Consider the following 18,587-nt stretch of genomic DNA (forward strand, 5'->3'; position numbering starts at 1 on the left):
CTTCTACAAGTGAGCTGATCTCTAAAGAGCTGCAACTGCCTGGATACAACCTCCAGACCCTCAGTGTCCTTCTAGAAGTGAGCTGATCTCTAAAGAGCTGCAACTGCCTGGACACAACCTCCAGCCCCTCAATGTCCTTCTAGAAGTGAGCTGATCTCTAAAGAGCTGCAACTGCCTGGACACAACCTCCAGACCCTCAGTGTCCTTCTAGAAGTGAGCTGATCTCTAAAGAGCTGCAACTGCCTGGACACAACCTCCAGCCCCTCAATGTCCTTCTACAAGTGAGCAGATCTCTCAAGAGCTGCAACTGCCTGGACACAACATCCAGCCCCTCAATGTCCTTCTACAAGTGAGCTGATCTCTAAAGAGCTGCAACTGCCTGGCCACAACCTCCAGCCCCTCAATGTGCTTCTTGGAGTGAGCTGATCTCTCAAGAGCTGCAACTGCCTGGACACAACCTCCAGCCCCTCAATGTCCTTCTAGAAGTGAGCTGATCTCTAAGGAGCTGCAACTGCCTGGACACAACCTCCAGCCCCTCAATGTCCTTCTTGGAGTGAAGCCTCTAAAACTAAATCCAAAATCTGAGGCATGGCCTCACCAGTGCCCAGAACAGGGAGCAAAATGCAGCACCTGCTACAAAATGCTGCCTTCAAAACACCTCAGAACAGCAGAGAGCAGAATTCCAGGGAATTCCAGGAGCAGCAGACATTTCTCTGGAGCACCACAGCAACCTGGTGGGTTTGATACCCTCATCTGTGAAGTCAAGCACATGCCAGGGTCGAGGGATTTGTGTTCCTTGGTTCCTTTAGTTATCAGGGCTTTGTGAAGTATAAAGTGAGCTAAAAGCATTCAGTGTTGAGACATCCAGCGTGGAAATGAGAAGCCTAAAACAGCACAAGATTGGACCAAATGCCTCATTTCAAAGATTAAAGAGCAGGGAATTGATTTGAGACTCTTCTGACAGCTTTGCTGCTGCCAAGATTAGAACAGGGCTGGAGATATTTTAGTTCCTCCAGCAGACTTTGGAACCTGCTCTGTCAGGTTTTGGAGCTTCTCCAGGAGAATCTGCATTGGAATTCTGTCACCAGGAGGTGTTGTAGGCAAGAGGCTGCTGTCTGTGCTGCTTTAGCAGTGGCTGGGTGTCTCCAGATCAATAACTGGAACTAAACTGTGCAGGCTGGAGCATTGCTTCCAAATTCCACACAAAGTGAGGACCAATTTGAGAGCTTTCCAGGTGACAAAGTCATTCTGCAGAACATTCACTTGAAATACATTTGTTAGTTTGCAAGAGCTCTGGATGGGAATAGAGAACAAATATTCCCACAGCTCCCCAAGTCCTTCTGGTTCATCTCCCCCACCCTGACCCTCCCTCACCCAGCAGGAACCAAGACTTCAGCTGCCGAATTCTCCTCCTGTTGCAATTTTAGTCTCATTCTTGACAGAATCAGGCTCTAGACTACCTCAAAGGGATGCAACAGCTGAAACAGTGGGCAAAAGATCAATTCATATCATCATTATGTTAGAGATAATCACTTCATTTCCAGAGCTAATAGTGAAGATTAACTACACTGCATCCTGAGTCAGGCAGATAAAGGAAGGCTAAAGGCAGACAGCGGAAGGCTAAAGGCAGACTGCCACCACCTGACAGAAGCACTCCTAACCATGAAACATCAACTCCTTCTCCTTATTCATTAAGCTTCCTTCCCCTTATTTATTTATTGGGAGCTCTTAATGACCTCATTTGACAAAGAGATATTTTCCCCCTCCTAAATCAAGCTTTGCCACCTTCGGTGAGGCAGATCTGACAGCTACCAACGAGCTCTAGGTGAGTGCCTAGACGAATGCAACCACTTTACTACAGCTCTAAACACAATCAACTAACTACAGCTCTAAGGATCTGAACTACACCCACAAAGCACAGCTAAACACCTGTTAGGGGGAGCAGCTGACCCTCAGTTTTGCTGCCAGCCAAGGTACTCACATGCCGAAGCGCAGCGTTCCCGAGACGTAGGTCTGCCAATGAGCGCAGTAAAACATGAAGGTTCCAGCAAAACAACAAAAGAACATCCAGTCAGGGTTGGTTCCCAGCTGCACAGCAACACAAGTTCCCAAAACCACAAAGACTGCAGAAGAAAATCAAGTCACACAGTAAAAAAAGATCCAAAGGCTGCAAGGGCATCAAGACCCTTCCCAGAAATCAATCTAATGCCGGCAGAGAAAACGGAGGATGGAAAAGGGTTGGGAGGGATCTCTGGAGAGGATTCAGTCCAAGCCCCCTGCCAGAGCAGGAGCATCCAGGGCAGGGCACACAGGAATGCATCCAGATGGGACTTGAAAGTCTCCAGAGAAGGAGACTCCATAACCTCTCTGGGCAGCCTGCTCCAGGCCTCCAGCACCCTCACGCTAAAGAGGTTTCTCCTGGTGTTGAGGTGGAGCTTCCTGGGATCCAGTTTGTGTCCACTGCCTCTTGTCCTATCACAGGACACCACTGACCAACCTCTGGACCCTTCTTCTTGACACCCACCCCTCAGATATTTATAGACATTGCTAAGATCCCCTCTCAGTCCTCTCCAAGCTAACCAGCCCCAGGGCTCTCAGCCTTTCCTCATCACACAGATGTCCCAGGCCCTTCATCATCTTCACAGCCTCCCCTGGACTCTCTCCAGCAGGTCTCTGTCTCTCTTGAATTGGGGTGCCTGAAACTGAACACAATATTCCAGATGAGGCTTCACTAGGGCAGAGCAGAGAGGGAGGAGAACCTCCCTTGACCTGCTGGACACCCACAGGAGGAGAGGCAGCACAAAGGATGGATCCTGAGGTGGTCTGTATCAACACTTGCATTTGCAGAGAGCAGAGCCTGCAATATGTCCACTTCAGTTCCCAGCAAGAGCCCTCAGTGCTGAGGGCTTCTTAAGTCTCCTGCATTTCCATTCAGCTTAATGAGATTAGACACGAAGGGGCTGCAGTGATTTATGCAACCACAGCCTCTGGCCAGTTGGAGCTTTTCCTCATGGATCCAGGATTTGGGGACTATTTTTTGTCCCCATCCTGCTTTTGCTGGGACAGAAGCACAGGGCAAACTCAGGCTGCAGGCTCTTAGCACCTTGGAGCCAGGCAGGAGCTGGCTGAAGGAGCTCTTCTACTCCAGGAGGGGATAAAAGAGCTGAATTAAGGTAGAGGGAGGGGCTGTGCTGCTGTGAAGCTGTAAATATACTTTGGACACTTTTTAATTGCCTTTTATATTCTTATATTTAGTCTCTTTTGTATATAGAGTTCCAATTCTGCTTCCCAGTTCTGAGAGTAGTGAAATTGCCCTTTGGGGGAGGGAGCAGGTGTCCAGAACAAGGTTACTGGGGAAAATACAATCCAAGCCATACAAGCAGCACCACACTCAGGAGCAGCTGTGGATCTGTTGGAGGGTAGCAGAGCCCTGCAGAGGGCCCTGGCCAGATTGCATGGGTGGGCAGAGGCCAAGGGGATGAGATTGAACAAGGCCAAGTGCAGGGTTCTACACTTTGGCCACAACAACCCCAAGCAGCACTACAGGCTGGGGCCAGAGTGGCTGAGAGCAGCCAGGCAGAGAGGGAGCTGGGGCTGCTGGCAGAGAGGAGCTGCAGAGGAGGCAGCAGTGCCCAGGTGGGCAGCAGAGCCAATGGCATCCTGGGCTGGCTCAGGAGCAGTGTGGGCAGCAGGACAAGGGAGGTTCTTGTGCCCCTGTGCTCAGCACTGCTCAGGCCACCCCTGCAGTGCTGTGTCCAGTTCTGGGCTCCTCCATTGCAGAGAGCTGCTGAGGTGCTGGAAGGTGTTTGGAGAAGGGCAGCAAGGCTGGGGAGGGGCCTGGAGCACAGCCCTGTGAGGAGAGGCTGAGGGAGCTGGGGGGGTGCAGCCTGCAGCAGAGGAGGCTCAGGGCAGAGCTTATTGCTGCCTGCAGCTGCCTGCAGGGAGGCTGTGGCCAGGTGGGGTTGGGCTCTGCTGCCAGGCAGCCAGGAACAGAACAAGGGGACAGAGCCTGAAGCTGTGCCAGGGCAGGTCTAGGCTGGATGCTAGGAGGAAGTTGTTGTTGGCAGAGAGTGATTGGCACTGGGATGGGCTGCCCAGGGAGGTGGTGGAGTGGCTGTGGCTGGAGGTGTTGAAGCCAAGCCTGGCTGGGGCACTGAGTGCCATGGTCTGGCTGATTGGCCAGGGCTGGGGATAGGTTGGGCTGGCTGAGTTTGGAGCTCTCTGCCAACCTGCCTGATTCTGTGGTTCTGTGATCAAGAGGGAAGCTTGCTGAGGGTAAGTAGCCTCCTGCTTGGGTTCCTCCAGCTGAGGGCTGTCTCCCTGTTCAGTGCCAGCTGGGCCTTTGCTGAGCTGAGGACAACTTAATGTACTTGGGTCTGACACTGAGAGCAGTTTGGCTCTGGCATGAAATCCATTTCACCCTGAGGACCTTCTCTCCTTTTCCTGATCCCTCTTCTCTGCTGGGGAGGGAGCATCACTGCTGGAGTTTAGGCTAAGCACAGATCCTCCCTCCATTTCCTGAGTTATTGTGCCATGAAGAGAGCTCCAAGCCAGGGCTCAGATGGCTTTTCTGCCTTCCCATCCATCCTTTAAACACACAGCTTGGAGAAGGCACTCCAAATTGTAACCAAAAGAGCTTCAGAACTGCAGTTAATTGACCAAAAACCAACTCAAAGCATCTGACCTGTTCTTTGGCAACAGGGTTAAACTCCAGGCTGACCTCTGCCTAGTCAAGACCTGACCTTATTGATAGAGTCCCAGAATGGGTTGGAAGGGACCTTAAAGATCACAGAATCATGAAGTGTTAAGGGTTGGAAGTGACCTCAAAAGAGGATCTAAGTCCAACCCCCCTGCCAGGGCAGCATCATCTTGAGTAGGTCAAAGACCATCAAGTTCTAACCCTAGGGAACCAGGGACACCTTCCACCAGCCCAGGTTGCTCAAGGCTTCATCCAGCCTGGCCTTTGAACACTTCCAAGGAGGGGTCATTAGATGAGAATCTTGCTGCCTCTAATCTCAGCCTTCTGTGGTCCCCCTGTTCAGGCTTCACACTTGGCCTGCATTCACTGTCTAGATTCAGACTGAAATAAGACAAAAGAACATTCTGACAGCTTCTTACTGCAGGTTTTGAGAGCCAAGCCTCTGCCAGAGCAGCTACAGAACGCTGCTGGCTCAGGCTGAATTAGTCACATGCTTCATCTGTTGTTCAGTGGCACACAAGGGAAGACACTGAGCTGCTCAAGAGCACTGGCTGTGGAAAGAAGGCTGCCAGAAAAGCTCTCCTTTCTGCTGCTGCAGCTCTCCTCCTCAGAGAGAAAACACTGCCCTGTGTTCCAGACTGGGTCCCAGTCATTACTGCTTACACCTCAATTAATAATCACAGAATGGGTTGGCTTGGGAGGAGCCTCAGAGCTTATCTGCTCCAAACCCCTGCCTCGGGCAGGGACACCTCTCACCTAGACTCAGCTGCTCAAGGCTTCATCCAGCCTGGCCCTGAACACCCCCAGCCACCACCTCCCTGGGCAGCCTGTGCCAGGCTCACCACCCTGCCACTGAAGAACTTCTTCCTCAGCTCCACTCTAACCCTGCTCTGCCTCAGCTCCAAACCATTCCCCCTTGGCCTGGCTCAGATACCCTCAGCAAAAGTCTCTCTGCAGCCTTCCTGCAGGATCCCTTCAGGCTCTGGCAGCAGCTCTGAAGTCCCCCTGGAGCCTTCTCCTCTCCAGGCTGCACCCCCCCAGCTCCCTCAGCCTGCCCTCACAGCAGAGTTACTCCAACCCTTGGATCATCTTTGTGGCCTCCTCTGGCCTCACTTCAACATCTCTGTGACTGTCTTCTACTGGAGGCAGCAGAACTGGAGGCAGGAGTGGAGGGGAGGTCTGAGCAGAGCCAAGGGACAGGATGGCCTCTCTTTCCCTTCTGCCCACACTCCTCTGGCTGCAGCCCAGCACACAGCTGCCTGCTGGGTGCATGAAGGCACTGCTGGCTCCATGAGGGCACTGCTGGCTCCTGGGCAGCAGCTCAGCACCCACCACTCTCAAGGCTTTTTCCTCATAGCTGCTCTCAACCCACTCTGCACCCAGCCTGGATTTGTACCTCAAAAAAAAATGACAATACCTGTGGAAAGTGAGTCACAGCCATGATCAAAGAGCTCTCCTAAGGGGGAGCTGCTATTTGTCCTTCTTGCTTGTTTTCCATCTATGGCATCCAGAGACTGGTAGATGAAAAGGCCACAAGCACAGGCAATGTATGCCCAGGGAGGTGCCTGCAAAAGAAAGATCAATGAGAGCAGATGTTATAAACCTGAGAGGCAAGGGCCAAAGATCACAACCTCACACTCTCCAGCAGGACATCATAGTTTGCCTCTGTGCATGCCTGGACCCATCAGCAGCTGCTTCTTGTAGGCAGAGGCAGAGTGGGTTCTGATGTGACAGCTAAACAGCAGTGACAAGCTCCAGGCTGCTCAGAGGAACAGCTCTGCACTGTGCACCTGGAAATACAACAGCACTGAAGCCCCTCCCTGCCCCTGCTGCTGGAGATCAGCCCAGGCCAGGCAGGGGCTGGGCTGGCAGCACTCACTGCCAGCTCCTGACCAGCTCTGCACCCCCAAGCCCTTCTCCACAGGGCTGCTCCCCAACCCTTCAGCCCCAGCCCAGCTGCAGGAGCTTGCCCTTGGCCTTGTTGACCTTTATGAGGTTCACACAAGAGCACTTTCTCCAGCCTGTCCAGGCCCCTCTGACCAGATCCCTTCCCTCCACCAAACAGCTTGGTGTCATCCAGAGCCTTGCTGAGAGAGCCTGAACCTCACTGCCCACATCAAAGACATTAAACAGCACCACCCTGAGGAGCATCACTTCCCACTGGTCTCCACTTCGACATCCCTGTCTTGTTTCTAGTTCCAGCAGGGCTGTGGGCAAGTTGTCTGACTTTAGAAACTCAGAAGTATTCTTAGCCCCCAGAACGTGCAGCAGTGTCACAGACACTGAGCTCATCTCCACCAGAGCTCACCCAGGGCTCAGCTGCAGGAGCAGTGCCAAGGACAGGCTGCAGTGGCCCTTGGGAAGCACTTCACTGCGGAGTGCTCAGACCTCTGGAGCTCAGCTCTCAGTGCTCTGCAGAGCAGCAGCTCCACCACTGACTTCACAGCTTGCATCAGGCTGGAAGGGATCCTCAGAGGTCAACTTGTCCAACTTCCCCCTGCAGCCAGCAGGGACACCTCCAACAAGATCAGGTTGCTCAGGGCCACATCGAGTTTCACCTTGAATGTCTCCAGGGACAGAGCCTCAGCCACATCCGTGGCCAACCTCTTCCATTATGTCATCACCCTCAGTGTGTAGAACTTCCTCCTGGTGGCCAACCTCAGTCTCCCCTGCTCTAGCTTTAAACCATTGCACCTTGTCCTGTCTTACAAGGTCTTGGAAACAGCCCCTCCACAGACTTGCAGTGGCCTTCAGGTACCCTTCAGGTACTGGAAGTGCAGTACCCTTCAGGCACTGGAAGGCTGCTCTAAGGCTTCCCCCAGACACCTTCCACTAGATCAGGTTGCTCAAGGCCTCTAAGATCTCCCTGCAGCCTTCTCTCCTCTGGGCTGAAGAGCCTCACTCATAGAATCAGTCAGGGTTGGAAGGGACCACAAGGATCAGCCAGTTCCAACCCCCCTGCCACAGGCAGGGACACCCTACCCTAGATCAGGGGAGGTTCTCCAGCCCTCTGATCATCCTCCTTCTCCAGCAGCAGCAGCTTTGCCAGTTCCCTGGTACTGACTATTCCCATCCTGCACAGCAATTTTTTCCCCTCTCTCCAGAAGTCCAACCAGTGCCAGCAGAGACTACAACTCCAGCCCTTTCCAGGAGTGAACCATAAACCACAGCACCCACAGAAGCCAGAGAGGGCTGCCATTAGCCTCTCCCAGGTTAGACATTGATTCATCTGCTAGCATTGGACCTTTTGCAGCCTTCCCATCTGACACACTTCATGAAGTGAGCATTTATCAGCAGCTTTAGTTTACAGACCACGCCAAGAAGGTTCAGAGCCAGCCAAGCAGCTTAATCAAAGCTGAGTCTCCTCTCATAAAGCTCTGGAGTGCAGCTTGGGCTATGCAACCATGACTCACACAGGCTTAAATCTCTTTCTTTCCAGAGCTTGCATTGCTCCTGCTACTGTAGTTCACCAAGACACTTCATTCTGCTTCAACAGCTGGCACCAGGCTCTGCTTTTAGCAGCAGATCCAACCAAACCAGCTCTGGAACTCTCAACACAGGAAGGATGTGGACCTGACAGAGTCAGAGGAGGTCATGAAGATGATCAGAGGTTGGAGAGCCTCTGTTGAGGCAGTTGGGGCTGTTCAGCCTGGAGAAGAGAAGGCTCCAGTGAGACCTCAGAGCAGCCTTCCAGTACCTAGAAGGGGGCTACAAGAAGGCTGCAGAGGGACTGTTTGCAGAGGCCTGCAGGGACAGGACAAGGGCAGTGGCTTCAAACTAGAGCAGACTGAGATTGGATGTGAGGAACAAGTCCTGCAGCAGGAGGCTGCTGGAACACTGCAGCAGGTTGCCCAGAGGGGTGGTTGAGGAGATATTGAAGGTGAGGCTGGACAGGGCTGTGGGAAACCTGCTCTAGAGGAGGATGTCCCTGCTGAGTGCAGGAGGTTGGACTGGACCAGCTTTGGAGCTCCTTTCCAACCCAAACCATTCTGTGGTTCTCAGATTCTCAGGGTGGCTGTTTCATAGCATCCCAGAATGGTTTGGGTCAGGAGGGACCTTCAAGCTCATCCAGTCCCAACTCCCTGCCATGGGCAGGGACACCTCCCACTAGTCCAGGTTGCCCAAGGCTTCATCCAACCTGACTCTGAACTCCTTCAGGCTTGGAGCCTCCACATCTTCTCTGGATAACCTGTTCCAGTGCCTCCCCACCCTGATGGGGAAGAATTGCTTCCTGAAGCCCACTTCTTCCAGGCTGAAGCCATTACCCCTCCTCTGGGCAACCTGTCCCAGCACCTCAGTTTCCACTCAGTTATGTCTGTAAGGCTGCACTTGGATGTTCCACAGAATCCTTGAGTGATTTGGGTTGGAAGGGAACTTAAAGACCATCCAGTTCCAACCCCTCTACCAGGGGCAGGGACAATCTCACACTAGACCAAGTTGCTCAAGACCCCATCCAACTTGGCCATGAACAGCTCCAAGGCATCACAGAATCAACCAGGTTAGAAGAGACCCTCCAAGCTCATCCAGCCCAACCTAGCCCCCAGCCCTATCCAACCAACCAGACCATGGCACTAAGTGTCCCAACCAGGCTTGGCTTGAACCCCTCCAGGGACAGTGACTCCACCACCTCCCTATGTTCTAAGTACCTGTGTAAGATTTCACAGCTCCCTCTCAATCAAACCACTTTTCCTCCTCACCCCCCCATAAAGACTCCCCCATTCCATCAGGCAGCACTTTGCTAGCTGCGGTCTCCCTCAGACACCAATTCTGCTGCCTGCTGAAGCTGCTGAAGCTGCAAGCAAGCAACCACATCCCCTCGGCCACACCTTTCCTCGACAGGAAGAAACAAGTCGCCTTTGAAAGGAGCTGAACCAAGAGCTGAGCTACAAGGAAGAGCCAATTTACATCTGAAAGCAAAACTGCTCCCAGGGCAAAGGAAGGGGAAAAAAGAAGCTATTTCTGGAATCTGCAAGCCCCATTTTCTCCAGCAGAGAGCTTCCCAAGCTGCATAAAGCAGGAGCTCCCAGCTCCACCACCGAGATGGCATCTCCCTGTGCCACATGGAAAGCAGAGCAGCTGAAGCCACCTCAGCAGAAAGTTCTTTTGCAGCTCAAATGAGGAGACCTCTCCCTGCCTTTGCAGCTCTCACGCTGGCGAAGGCCCAGCAGGGCTTGAATGCAGTGAGCAGGGGGAACTGAGCTGAGGCTCTGAGCACAGCTTCTGAGGTTTAATCACAGACAGTCATAGAATCAGGCAGGTTGGCAGAGAGCTCCAAGCTCAGCCAGCCCTGCCCAGTCAACCAGACCATGGCACTGAGTGCCCCAGCCAGGCTTGGCTGCAACACCTCCAGCCACAGCCACTCCACCACCTCCCTGGGCAGCCCATTCCAGTGCCAATCACTCTCTCTGACAACAACTTCCTAACAACATCCAGCCTAGACCTGCCCTGGCACAGCTTCAGCCTCTGTCCCCTTCTTCTGGCCCTGGCTGCCTGGCAGCAGAGCCCAACCCCACCTGGCTACAGCCTCCCTGCAGGCAGCTGCAGGCAGCAATCAGCTCTGCCCTGAGCCTCCTCTGCTGCAGGCTGCACCCCCCCAGCTCCCTCAGCCTCTCCTCACAGGGCTCTGCTCCAGGCCCCTCCCCAGCTTTGTCACCTACCCAACCCCCCACCCCTGCACTCTGGGTTTCACTTTGTGCTCTGCTCAGCAGCCTGCAGGAGCTGCTGGAACAGAGGCAGGTTGAAGTCTCTCTCTGAGCTGAATCACAGCTTCAGCCCCCAGCTAACATCGCTGGAGGGGGGCAAGTGAAAAGCAAGCCTCAGAACGATGCCATCAGCTGGAAAAGGAAGGAGCTGCTCCAAGTGCCCACTGCTCAGATTCACCACTCACTTTTTAGCTTGCACCTGCCAAACCCCAGCAGTTATTGTGAAACTCTTTCAACAGATTTCTACAAGAGGCAAACACCTCTGGGCCATGTCAAAGGTGGAGCAGGGACTCAGCCTTCCATGTGCCAACCTGACTGGGGGTGTCACAGCCTGGCTGGAACCAAATTCCTAGAATCATGGAGTTGTTTAGGTTGCAAAAGCTCTCTAAGGTCATTCAGTCCAACGTCAACCCAGCCCCACCATGGCCACTAAACCTTGTCCCCACCTGCCATGGCCACAGCTTTCTTCAGCCCCTCCAGCCATGGGCACTCTCCTGGGCAGCCTCTGCCAGTCCCTGACCACTCCTCCAGCAAACTCATTTTTCCTCCTCTCTAACCTAACCCTCCCCTGGCACAGTCTCAGGACATTTCCTCTACTTCTACCCGAGCAAAGCCCAACCCCCACCTGGCTCCAACCTCCTCTCAGGGAGCTGTAGGTCTCTCCTCAGCCTCTCCTTCTCCAGGCTGAACACCCCCAGGCCCCTCAGCTGCTCCTCCCCAGCCCTCTTCTCCAGACCTTCCTCCAGCTTCCTTGCCTTTCTCTAGACCTGCTCCAGCCCTTCAATGTCCTTCTTGCAGTGAGGGCCCAAAACTGACCCCAAGATTCAAGACGTGGCAGGGGCACAACCCCTGCACTGCTCCTGCTGCCCACATCGCTGCTGACCCAGGCCAGGCTGAGACTAAGGAGAAGAATCATAGAACCAACCAGGTTGGAAGAGACCTCCAAGATCATCCAGTCCAACCTAGCACCCAGCCCTATTCAATCAACTAGACCTTAGCAAAGGGAGCAGAGCCCAACCCCCACCTGGCTCCAGCCTCCTTTCAGGGAGACATCTGTGACTTGTGTCCAAAGTATCTCCCCAGCCCCAGCTGGCAGAGCTGGTTTCAAGGCCAGAACTGCTGAGACATTCTGCAGCTAGCCAACATCTAAGCCATTTTCTCTACCAAACAATTCCTTCTTTCAGTGCACACAGATAAGGTTCAACATCCCAAGTGACAAAACTTTTCCAGTGCACAAAAACAAAAGTCAGAAAATGCCCCAGGAGGATCTGAGAGAGAGAAAAGTCTTTGGAACACCTCACAAAGGTTTCTGTGTCCCCTGATACCAGGAATTCCAGGGCAGCAGGAATCACAGGCCATTGGGTGCCCCTGACACCAGGAATTGCAGGACATTCAGACAGGGCAGTGCACTCAGAACACAGACTTTGATCCAGCCTGCCCAGGAGGACAACTGTGTTCCCCCAGCTCATCTCACACTGTACCCAAGAGCCTGCTCCGTGCTGCCAGGACCCACATGGGCTGAAGAAAGGTTCTTTTCTCCTGATAAGCTGACTTCAGTCACAGCAGCACAGAGCAAGCAGCCTCTTGGGAGCTCAGCCCTTTGCCTGAGCTCAAGTTCCTTGCAGTGTTGCAACTCTAGCTGGGTTCATGCAGCCTCAGCTCGCTGCCAAGAGAGTCACCTTGTGCCTCTTGTTGTGTGGTAACTCTAGATCAGAAGGCTGAAGGTGACTAACCCCACAAGCAGAGAAAATAAACAGGCAAAAGCTCTGCAGGCAGCTGCAGATCCACTTAACTGCCTGCACTCAAGCCCTGGGGGGGCTGCAAGGGTCCTGCAGCAGGTTCCATCACAGCCTGCTTTGGTGCTAAGCCTCATCTGATACAATCACAGAGCCACAGAATTGTTTGGGTTGGAAGAGACCTCCAAGGTCAAGTCCAATCATCAACCCAACACCACCACAGCAATCAAACCATGTCCCCAGGTGCCAAGTCCAAATGTTTCTTGAACACCTCCAGGGGTGGGGACTCCACCACCTCCCTGGGCAGCCTGCTCCAACCCCTGATCACTCTTGCAGCAATCAAATGTTTCCTCAGCTCAACCTAAACCTCTCCTGGCAGGATTTCAGGCCTCCTGTCCACCTTGATGCACTCAGCCAGCAGTGTGCTCACCCCAGTCTGCATGCTCTTGCTGCATGCAGGTGCTCCCAGAGGCACACAAAGGCTGAGACAAATCAACTTCATGTTAGAAAGCAGCAACAACCCTAAAGCTGCCTTCCAGTACCTGAAGGGATCCTACAGGAAGGCTGCAGAGGGACTTTTCCTGAGGGTGTCTAGAGCCAGGCCAAGGGGGAATGGTTTGAAGTTGAGGGAGAGCAGGGTTAGACTCAATCTTAGGAAGATTCTTCAGTGTGAGGGTGGGTGAGACACTGGAACAAGTTGCCCAGGGAGGCTGTGGATGTCCACTCTTTGGAGGTGTTCAAGGTCAGGCTGGATGAGGCCTTCAGCAACCTCATCTGGCTGGAGCAGCTCTCCTATGAGCACAGACTGAAAGAGCTGGGGTTGTTCAGTCTGGAGGAGGCTCCAAAGTGACCTTCTTGTGGCCTTCCAAGACCTGAAGTGGGATACAAAAAAGCTGTGGAGGGACTTTTGAGGCTGTGAGGGAGTGGCAAGACTGGGGGGAATAGAACAAAGCTGGAGGTGGGGAGAGTGAGTCTGGAGGTGAGGAGGAAGTTGTTGAGCAGGAGTGGTGAGAGGCTGGAATGGGTTGCCCAGGGAGGTGGTTGAGGCCCCATGGCTGGAGGTGTTTGAGGCCAGGCTGGCTGAGGCTGTGTGCAGCCTGCTCTAGGGTAGGGTGTCCCTGGGCATGGCAGGGGGGTTGGGACTGGCTGCTCCTTGTGGTCCCTTTCAGCCCTGCCTGATTCTGTGACATGTCCCTCAGCTCAGAAACAGTTTTCTACCCCTTGCTTGTGGTCCCTTCCAATTGATTCTTTGACCTAGTTCAGAGGTGTCCCTGCCCATGGTGGGGAGGACCTCTGAGGTCCCTTCTGACCTGAGCCATTCTGTCACTCCAAGAAAACTGCAGGCTGGCCAACGAGAAAGATCATAGAATCAACCAGGTTGGAAGAGACCTCCAATCTCATCCAGTCCAACCTAGCACCCAGCCCTAGCCAGTCAACCAGACCATGGCACCGAGTGCCTCATCCAGTCTCTTCTTGAACACCTCCAGGCACAGCCACTCCACCACCTCCCTGGGCAGCCCATTCCAATGCCAATCACTCTCTCTGACAACAACTTCCTCCTCACACCCAGCCTGTACTTCCCCCGGCACAACTGAGACTGTGTCCCCTTGTTCTGTTGCTGCTTGCCTGGGAGAAGAGCCCAACCCCCACCTGGCTACAATGTCCCTTCAGGTAGTTGTAGACAGCAATGAGATCACCCCTGAGCCTCCTCTTCTCCAGGCTGCATACCCCCAGCTCCCTCAGCCTCTCCTCATAGGCTTTATGTTCCAGGCAAAGCCACCAGAAACCAATGCCAGCTGCCACGAGACAAACAGCAACCACCCAGAAACACAGCCAGAGGTCCACTTACCTGCTCTGTAGCTGTAGGGCAGTAATATACTAATAGCAGAGTTGTAAAGATATTTATTAACAGTCCAATGATGGTGATCAGGTTGGGGGCAATCCAGGCTGGAACTCTTCCAACTAACCATTCCCAGTAGCCTTGCATCAGAGGCTCAAGCAGGGACCGTCCAGCGCTCTGGTATTTGTGTTCTTCTAACCGTTTCAGCTGGTGCTTGGACAGGGGAGGTGTAGGCAACTGAACCAGCTTGCTCAGCACACAGCCAGCAGCAGGGCTGTGCCCACAGCCTGCCAGGGACTCCAGGTGGGACTCCCCACATCGCCTCTTGATGTTCCGATGCCCACTCATGGATCGGGAGGGCTCAGAGCTCTTGTTTGGCAGGCAGCAGCTGTTCTGGAGAACCATAAGATCCTGCAACACAAAGGGTTGGGATGTGCTGAAGGTGAACCAGTCACAGAATCACAGAAACATCCAGGTTGGAAAAGAGCCTCCGGATCATCAAGTCATAGAATCAACCAGGTTGGAAGAGACCTCCAAGATCATCCAGTCCAACCCAGCCCCAGCCAGTCAACCAGACTATGGCACCAAGTGCCCCATCCAGTCTCTTCTTGAAGACCTCCAGGGACAGTGCCTCCACCACCTCCCTGGGCAGCCCATTCCAGTGGGAAATCACTCTCTCTGTGAAGAACAACATTCACTTTAAACCATATCCCTAAGCACCACATCCAAACCACCCTTAAACACATCCAGGCTTGGTACCTCAACCATCTCCCTGGGCAGCTCACTCCAGTGCCTGATCACTCTCCCAGTGAATTCTTTTCCCTAATGTCCAATCTAAGCCTACCCAGCCTCAGCTTGAGGCCATTCCCCCTTATTCTGTCCCAAATGACCTGTGAGAAGAGACCAGCACCAGCCCCTCCACAACATCCCTTCAGGTACTCGCAGACAGCAGCAAGATCTTCCCTCAGCCTCCTCTTTTTCAGACCAAACAGCCCAAACTCCTTCACAGTCACTTCTCATGAGGCTTATTCTCTAGACCCTTCACCAGCTTCAGTGCCCTCCTCTAGACCAGCTCCAGCACTTCCATGTCCTTCTTGTCCAGCTTTAGGCTCCATCTAGGGCTAGCAGTGCCTGCAAACATTTCTAGGTGTAGCAGCTCAGTTGTCTAAGTTGCTCTCACAGTATGTTGGGAGTTCACAGTGTCACAGTATCACCAAGCTTGGAAGAGACCTCACAGACCATCAAGTCCAACCCTTTAGCACAGAGCTCAAGGCCAGACCATGGCACCAAGTGCCATGTCCAGTCCTGCCTTCAACAGCTCCAGGCACAGCCACTCCACCACCTCCCCGGGCAGCCCATTCCAGTGTCCAATGACTCTCTCAGGGAAGAACTTTCTCCTCACCTCCAGCCTAAATTTCCCCTGGCACAGCCTGAGGCTGTGTCCTCTTGTTCTGGTGCTGGCCACCTGAGAGAAGAGAGCAACCTCCTCCTGGCCACAACCACCCCTCAGGTAGTTGTAGACAGCAATAAGGTCTCCCCTGAGCCTCCTCTTCTCCAGTTGGTTCAAGCAGGAGACTGTCCCCAAAAGGCATGTTGGAAGGGGTCACAAGGATCATCTAGTTCCAGCCCCCACCCCTGCTGTGGGCAAGGACACCTCATGCTAGAGCTTGAGATAGCCAAAGTTCATAGGTGATGCTCTCAGGCGGCTTTCACTTGGCAGCAGCAAAGAGAGGAGGTGGGGCACAGGCAGAGCAGGCAGCAGGGGATTCTGCCCCTCTGCTATGCTGAGGCCCCACCTGCAGCACTGCCTCCAGTTCTGGGGCACAAGGACATGGAATTGTTGGTGAGGGTCCAGAGGCCACAAAAATTGATCAGAGGGCTGAAGAACCTCCCCTGTGGGGACAGGCTGGGAGAGTTGGGGCTGTGCAGCCTGGAGAAGAGAAGGCTCCAGGGAGGACTTAGAGCAGCCTTCCAGTATCTGAAGGGGCTCCAGAAGAGCTGGGGAGGGACTCTGGAGGGCAGTGACTCTGAGCTGGGAGAAGGGAGAGAGTGGAGATGAGGAAGAAATTGTTGAGAGTGAGGGTGGGGAGAGACTAGCACAGGTTGCCCATGGAGGCTGTGGCTGCCCCCAGCCTGGAGGTGCTGAATGCTAACCTGGATGAGGCCTTGAGCAAGCTGAGCTGGTGGGAGGTGTCCCTGCCCATGGCAGGGGTTGGAACTGGATGAGCTTTAAGGCCCCTTCCAACCCAGACCATTCTCTAACTCTGATTTCACATCAGCTCACCCTTGAAAACCAAAGCTATGTAGAGAACTGCTGGGGGAAAGACCAAGGCCAAGCATTTTCCATGTGGTTACAAACTGGTGAAGACAAATCTGTTTGCTTCCCTTGCTGCCCACTGCAGCCTGAATTTCAGCAGCAGAAGAAACTTAAACCATCCCAGTGACTTATGTTACAGACCAAGGCACAAGCAGCACCCTGGCATCTCTCACAGGACTGTAGCTGTACCTAACAGACAGACACCACTTCAGCTTCTCGACTAGAAGGCACTAAAAGCAGTCCAAATACAGAGCAGACTTCAGTTACAATGCTTTGGAGCAGCTTTGCCTCTCTGGGGATGATGAACAACCACCTGAAGGCAGTTCAAAGCATTTTCACAAGATCACTGCTCCTTATTTCACTTTTCCTGTGGCTCTTTTCCTCTCTGAATTTACCCCAGCTCAGGTGAGAGCTCATTTCAAGTCAACTCTTCAAGACATGCAGCAGCTAAAGAGCTTTAGCTGAGCAAACACAGCCTACAGATAACAGTTGGGAAGAGAAAACACAAAGCTGGGAACAGCATCTCCAGGCCATGGTGACCCTCATCATGGGTCAATCTCCCTTGAAGGCAGGTGACCAGAAACACAAACCTCTCCACACCAGCTAGAGGAGAAGCAGCAGAGAAAGGAGACTCAAAAGAAAAGTTTGTTATTTATCTACAAGAAAAAGAGAGGGAGGGAGGGGAAAAAAATCCTTAGTTGTGGAGTCCAGCTAGAGGTGAGAGCCATCAGCTACTCACACACCAGGTAGGGACAAGCATAGAGTGGTTTAGGTTGGAAAGGAGCTCAAAGCTCAGCCAGTTCCAACCCCCCTGACATAGGCAGAGACACCTCCCACCAGAACAGGTCATTCAAGGCTTCACCCAGCCTGGTCTTGAACATCTTCAGGGAGGTTGTGGAGCACAGAAGCACAGAATGTGATCTTTGATCACATTCTGTGCTTCTGTGCTGCACAACCTCCCTGGAAAACCTATGCCAGTGTCTCACCACCCCCAACCTGTGCCAGTCTCTCACCACCCTCACTGCAAACAACTTCTTCCTAACATCCAGTTCCAATCTCCCCTCTGACACTTCAAACCCATCTCTCCTCTTCCTCTCATTCCCAGATCTTGTCAATAGTCCCTCCCCAGCCCTCCTGCAGCCCCCTTCAGATCCTGCAAGGCCACTCCAAGCTCTCCTCCAAGCCTTCTCTTCTCCAGCCTGCACAGCCCCAACTCTCTCAGCCTGTGCTCAGAGCAGAGCTGCTGCAGCCCTCTCAGCATCCTGGTGGCCTCCTCTGCACTGGCTCCAACACTTCCATGTCCTGCTTGTGCTGGGGGCTGCAGAGCTGCCCCCAGGACTGCAGGTGGGGTGTGAGGAGAGCAGAGCCAAGGGGCAGAATCCCCTCCCTTGCCCTGTGCCCACACTGCTCTTGCTGCAGCCCAGCACAGGGTTGTGTCTGGGCTGCACTCCCACTGCAGGCTCCTGTTGAGCTTTGCATCAGCCCAGACCCCCAGGGCCTGCTCCTCAGGGCTGCTCTCAGCCATTCCCCACCCAGCCTGGAGCTGTGCAAGCTGAATAAACCAGAAGTCAGCACTGGCACAAGCAAAGTTCTCTCCTTTCCACAGTTTAATTACAGCAATTTCCCAGCGGGAAAAGGCAACCTCGGACAGCTCTGTCAGCAAGGGACGTGACAAGCCGGAGAGCAGCAAACCTGCACCCATTCGTTTATCAGGCAATTAGACTTAGTCACCTAGAAGGCCCCTGTGGGTGCCGTCCTGGCTGCCCAGAAGAACGCCTTTCGGTGCAGCAAAACGCTTGCTCTGCCCCTGCCCTGGAACGGCTCTGCCCCCGCGGAGCCAACACCACTCCAAAGCAAGCCCCACAGCGCCCGCCCCCCAAGGGACCTTCCCCCGGGCCTGGCTGCTCGCCGGCGAACACCCACAGCAGGGGAAAGAGCACAAGGACACCCCCCCGGGCCGGCCACCCGCTGCTCCCCCGGCGCCGAGCAGGCAGCTCCCGGAGCTGCCAGGACGCAGCCGCTGCCAGGCCGGGGAGGAGGAGGAGGAGGAGGCCGGGGGGAGGCGGGGGGGGGGGGGGGAGTACCCCGGCCCAGCCCGCGGCAAAGGCCCAGCCCCAACCTCACGGCTCTCTCCCCTCACCCGCAGGGCTTTCCCCTCCCTCCGAGAGCCCCCAGCAGAGCAGCCCCCAGCCGAGCAGCCCCCAGCCCCTCGCCGCCCACCCGCCGGCGCAGCCAGCCCAAGCTCTACCTCAGTCTCCCCGCACCGGGCGGCGCTTTACGCCACTTTTGCGAC

The 18,587-nt window shown here is 54.1% G+C and overlaps 1 protein-coding gene across 2 annotated transcripts in view; it reads right to left on the minus strand.

Annotated features, from left to right (window-relative positions):
* The window catches only part of CEPT1 (choline/ethanolamine phosphotransferase 1), a 60,229-nt gene extending 41,644 nt beyond the window's left edge, over positions 1–18,585 (minus strand). For both annotated transcript variants that reach the window (XM_064173942.1, XM_064173943.1), the window contains exons 1-4: positions 18,543–18,585; positions 13,987–14,388; positions 6,117–6,264; positions 1,982–2,123 (exon numbers count right to left, since the gene is read on the minus strand). In XM_064173942.1, the coding sequence (XP_064030012.1) occupies positions 1,982–2,123; positions 6,117–6,264; positions 13,987–14,382 (686 nt within the window). In that variant the 5' untranslated portion in view covers positions 14,383–14,388; positions 18,543–18,585. The remainder of the gene's footprint in view (positions 1–1,981; positions 2,124–6,116; positions 6,265–13,986; positions 14,389–18,542) is intronic.
* Between the last annotated feature and the right edge of the window lie 2 nt (positions 18,586–18,587).

The sequence above is a fragment of the Pogoniulus pusillus genome, chromosome 39 (genome assembly GCF_015220805.1).
Source record: "Pogoniulus pusillus isolate bPogPus1 chromosome 39, bPogPus1.pri, whole genome shotgun sequence".
Taxonomy (NCBI): Eukaryota; Metazoa; Chordata; class Aves; order Piciformes; family Lybiidae; genus Pogoniulus; species Pogoniulus pusillus.